Genomic DNA, 4,533 nt, shown 5'->3' with positions numbered 1-4,533 from the left:
TCTCCAGATTGCGTCCATATCCTACACATACACCTACACAGACATACATACACACACATGCACACACCTACACACACACAAATACACATAGACACATATACACACACTCATGCCTGCACACAGACACAAACACATACGCCTACATACACACACTCGTGATTGCGAAAAACATAATTTCAATTCCAGATGTCAAAATTCAAATTAATTTTTAATTTTTATTTTTTTTTTATTTTGTCTTTTAAACATTCATCCCCCCTATCTCCCCTCATCAATTCATCGCCCCCTTAAAAAGCCTAATCGCCCGTTTGGGGTTGCTATCGCCCACAGGTTGGGACCCAATGGGCTAAGGTTTCACAGCAGTGTCTTTTGAGGGCGGACTGCATTCGGATGATCTGAGTTTCTTTCTCGCTTGCTTTCTAAAGACACTGAAATTACGCGAAATTAAAAAAGAAAAAAAAATATCTTGAATTCTGAAATTTTGAATTCAAATTATGTTTTTCGCAATCACAAGTTGCGACAGGGCCCTACTCATTGGGGGCTACTGTTTCTAGAAACAGCTCCTGTCCCCCCAAGCCTACCCCTCCTCCTGGGCGTTTACGTGTGTATAGTTGTGTGTCAGTGTGCAGGCATGTATGTGTAGGCGCGGCATGCATGTGTAGGCTTGTGTGTGTGCGTAGACCTGTGTGTATGCACGTAGTCGTGTGTGTATGTGTGTAAAGGCTTGTGTCTATGAGCGTATGTGTGTGTGTGTGTGTATGCGTGTGTGTGTATGAGCACACGTGTGTGTAGCGCATGGACGCCATCGACCAGGAGAAACAGATTCCAGGAGACAGTGCTCGGAGCCGCTACCGGTAGTGCTGGTGTCCCTGGTTCAAGCTGAAAAAGGCACGGACCTCAAAAACGGTCAAGTGAGAACAATAAGCAATCGTGATTGCTCAAAAAAGAAAAAAGCTTATGTAATTTTCTCTGGATAGATAAAAAAGTTTAAAAACATTTATCCCCTCTCCCCCCCCGTATGTTATTATAAAAACTATAACTTACAAAAAAGAAAAAAGTAAAAAAAGTAAAGTCAACATAAATGTAACAATCATGCAATCGCTTTGCTGGTTCAAAATAATGTAGAAATGGAAGTTAAAAATAGCTCTTATTTTTCGATGCTAAGTACCTAAATTTTTCATAATATTACGTAAAAAATATACATTAGAATAGCAAATAACACTAAAAATTATATTTTCATTATTTAAAAGACGATTCCGTGAAAGCTATTCATCGAAATTATTTTTTCTTTTTGTAATTCTTGACTACCAAAAAAGGTTTTATATACACTTTCTCGGAAACTATTGAAAAGATGAAATTTTTTCTTGAAGTATGCACAGTAAAAGAAAAACATTTTCTCGCTTGTTAAGTATTGTATCATGATTTTATTACCAACAATTCTGATCAGTACAATTTTAAAATTTGGGGGCACGGCAGTGCCCCCGCCAAGTCGAGCGCGAAGCAAACACTGCCGTACCATCTTTACTGGAACCATTTCGCCGCATTTTCGGGCCCCTATTTGAGAACCTTCTGGTGAGACTAGAACGCAGAAATTTTCGTCATCCAGTAAGCTATCATCACATACTTAAAATCCGAAATTTCAAGTCTGTAGGTCATTTAGTTCTGAAGTTAAGCGAAAGCAAAGTTTCGCATTTATGACACTCACTCACTCATGATCATCAAAATAGAACTAGTACTTCCCATGAACTCAGAGATGTGAAATTTGGTACAGAGTTAGGGTTTGATAGCCACATAAAGGGAAAACTATAAAAACTAAGCTAATTGAAGATCTGGAGTGACCCTGATTAGAAAACACAAGAGCCCAACCAAACTATTCGAGATCGACATAACGCCTTTATAAAAAATATTCAACTTGGCGGGCCGCTTTATTTGATGTCAAAAATCGAAAGCTGAAGTATCTAATGAAGAACCCTCAGGTGTATTAGAGATATGGTAATGCCCCCTTCTACTATTGGTACATAAAAAAATCGACTGTCATTGCTAAAGTCCAGCGTAGTGGGACACATCTTCTAATTTAATCTAGCCTAACTTTAGTCTACTCGAACATTGCACAAATTAAATGTTTCTACAAAAAGAAGTGAAATCCCACCAAAAACATTCTGTAAAAAACTAGCCAAGTCTCGATGGAGCTGCTTGTTTATCTCTAAAAAGTAGTGAAATCTAGACAAAGTCATGACAAGTCTAAGGTTCCTTACTGCGATTTCTTTATTATTATAGTTAATGTTGTGTGACTTGGCCGTTAAATGGTACACAAGAGTATAAAACCAGGTGCTCCATGACACCATTGCACCAATCTTTCGCCAGAACCGCTACCCATTGACGATGGAAAATTGCCACTTGGAAAACGTGTAAACAAAATTGACTTGTACCCACTAACGTATAAAGAATGTTTAACGGCCAAGTCACACAACATTAACTATAATAATAAAGAAATCGCAGTAAGGAACCTTAGACTTGTCATGACTTTGTCTAGATTTCACTACTTTTTAGAGATAAACAAGCAGCTCCATCGAGACTTGGCTAGTTTTTTACAGAATGTTTTTGGTGGGATTAATCTTTTCCAATATCAAGTTACGTGCTTTGTTCTCTCGATATCAAGTTACGTGCTTTGTTCTCTCGATATCAAGTTACGTGCTTTGTTCTCTCGATGTTGCCAATCTGCTAAAACTTAAAACATAAATACATGACACGCCCTTTTTAAAGGAAATAAAAAGGATTAAAATATTTTCTACAGTAATAAATAAATAATTGAATTCAGTTCAAGTGTATCCATATCGCTGAGGCTTGACAATAGCTCTTGACGATCTTCTTACCGGGTTTTCCGCGGATGCTTGCTGGACATTTGTTTTGTGAACTATTTTTTCTGGCATGCTTGAATGTTCTTTATTTATTTCTCGATTTGATCCCTTAGCCAAAGTCGAAGGATAAAAATCTTCCACTGATCTTGTTTGTGAAGAACTATAGTGTTCTGATCTGTCTGGACGAATGTAAAATCTATTTCTGCGATAAACTCCACCATCCTTCCCTTTAATAACGTAAGACCGAGAATTATGATTGGATTGAATGACAGTTCCTTGCTTCCACGGCTCATTCGGCATTTTACGAAACCATACCTTTGCCTGATTATGAAGAATTGGCAACTCTTTTCCATGTATGTTTGCATATTTATTTTGTGCTTTCTGTCGCTTCTTTAAAGATTCTTGTGCTTTCTTTAATGGGAAGTTTGGTCGCATTTTCTCTGGATGCGATGGCAAAAGGGATCTAAGTCGTCTACCCATCAACAACTCAGCGGGAGAAGGAAGATCAGAAGATGGTTGGGTTCTGCAGTCTAACAAGACCGGATATAAGTCTTTTACATCTTGTGCTGCTTTTATCAGTGATTTTTTTATTGTCTGAATTGCTCTTTCAACCTGTCCATTGGCCCTAGGAAAGTACGGTGACGTGATCTGATGATTTATGTTCCATTCCATGCAAAAACTTTTTACACACTCTAAGTCAAATGGCGGTCCCCCATCACTCACGAGCTCCTCCGGAATGCCATGTCTGGAGAAAATAGATTTAAAGATAGTAGTTACGTTTTGTGCACTGTTATGCTTCATTGACTGAACTTCCACATATTTTGAAAAATAATCAATCAATAAAATATATTGTTGACCTTGCAAATGAAAAAAATCACAGCCCACTTTTTGCCATGGCCTTTCAGGTACTTCTTGTTCAATCAGAGTTTCTTTTTAATTGTTACGTTGGTGTTCCTGACAAATTTTACATCTGTTAATAAGGTTTTCTACATCAATATTCATGGAAGGCCAGTAAAAGTATTCTTTTGCCTTCACTTTACAAGCTACTACACCTCTGTGAGTCAAGTGCAACTTATTTAGTATTTCTGATCTTGAAGCTTGTGGCACAACTAACCGTTGACCGCGACAAATAATTCCTTCTTTTGTAGAGTATAACTCATCTCTACAATGCCAGTAAGGTTGGGCGAGTTTCTTAGTACTTCGTTTATCATCCCACCCATTTTTTATATGATATAAAACATCTTGTAATTCTTCATCATTTACAGTAATTGCTGCAATATCTTTCCACTTGCTTGGTGAAGCCCGAGTTAGAATATTTATTTTTACACTTGCTTCTGTCTCTTCTTCATTTTCAAATTTTTCTTCTTTTAATTGAGCTCTGGAAAGTGTATCAGCAATGAGTAATAATTTTCCTGGGACGTGCTCAAGTTTGACATCATATCTGTTAAGTCTAAGGAGCATTCGTTGCAGCCTAGGTGATATAGTATCATACAGAGTTTTCTTATTTTTGTAAGTTTCCCGAATCAATCGCTCTTGTAACGATTTATCATCAAGTCCTTGAATTATTTTATCACGAAGCATTCGATCTGAAAGTTCACCGTAATTGCATTCCACTACTGCGCAGCGTAAACGTGAATAGTAATCCACGAATTTTTCTTCACTTTTCTGGCTTATTTCC

General features: G+C 37.5%; 1 protein-coding gene across 1 annotated transcript; it reads right to left on the bottom strand.

The window, feature by feature from the left end:
• Positions 1-2,816: 2,816 nt before the first annotated feature.
• LOC129226655 (uncharacterized protein K02A2.6-like) lies at positions 2,817-3,656 on the bottom strand. The gene has a single exon (XM_054861286.1). The coding sequence runs from the start codon at positions 3,654-3,656 to the stop codon at positions 2,817-2,819; it is 840 nt and encodes a 279-aa protein (XP_054717261.1).
• Between the last annotated feature and the right edge of the window lie 877 nt (positions 3,657-4,533).

Source organism: Uloborus diversus, chromosome 7 (genome assembly GCF_026930045.1).
Source record: "Uloborus diversus isolate 005 chromosome 7, Udiv.v.3.1, whole genome shotgun sequence".
Classification (NCBI taxonomy): Eukaryota; Metazoa; Arthropoda; class Arachnida; order Araneae; family Uloboridae; genus Uloborus; species Uloborus diversus.
Note: the sequence above shows the minus strand (reverse complement) of the source record. Positions and strands in the feature narration are given on the sequence as shown.

Bases quoted from the DNA above. Each gene is read 5' to 3' on its own strand.
- LOC129226655 (XM_054861286.1), bottom strand. From the start codon at position 3,656: ATGAAGCATAACAGTGCACAAAACGTAACTACTATCTTTAAATCTATT.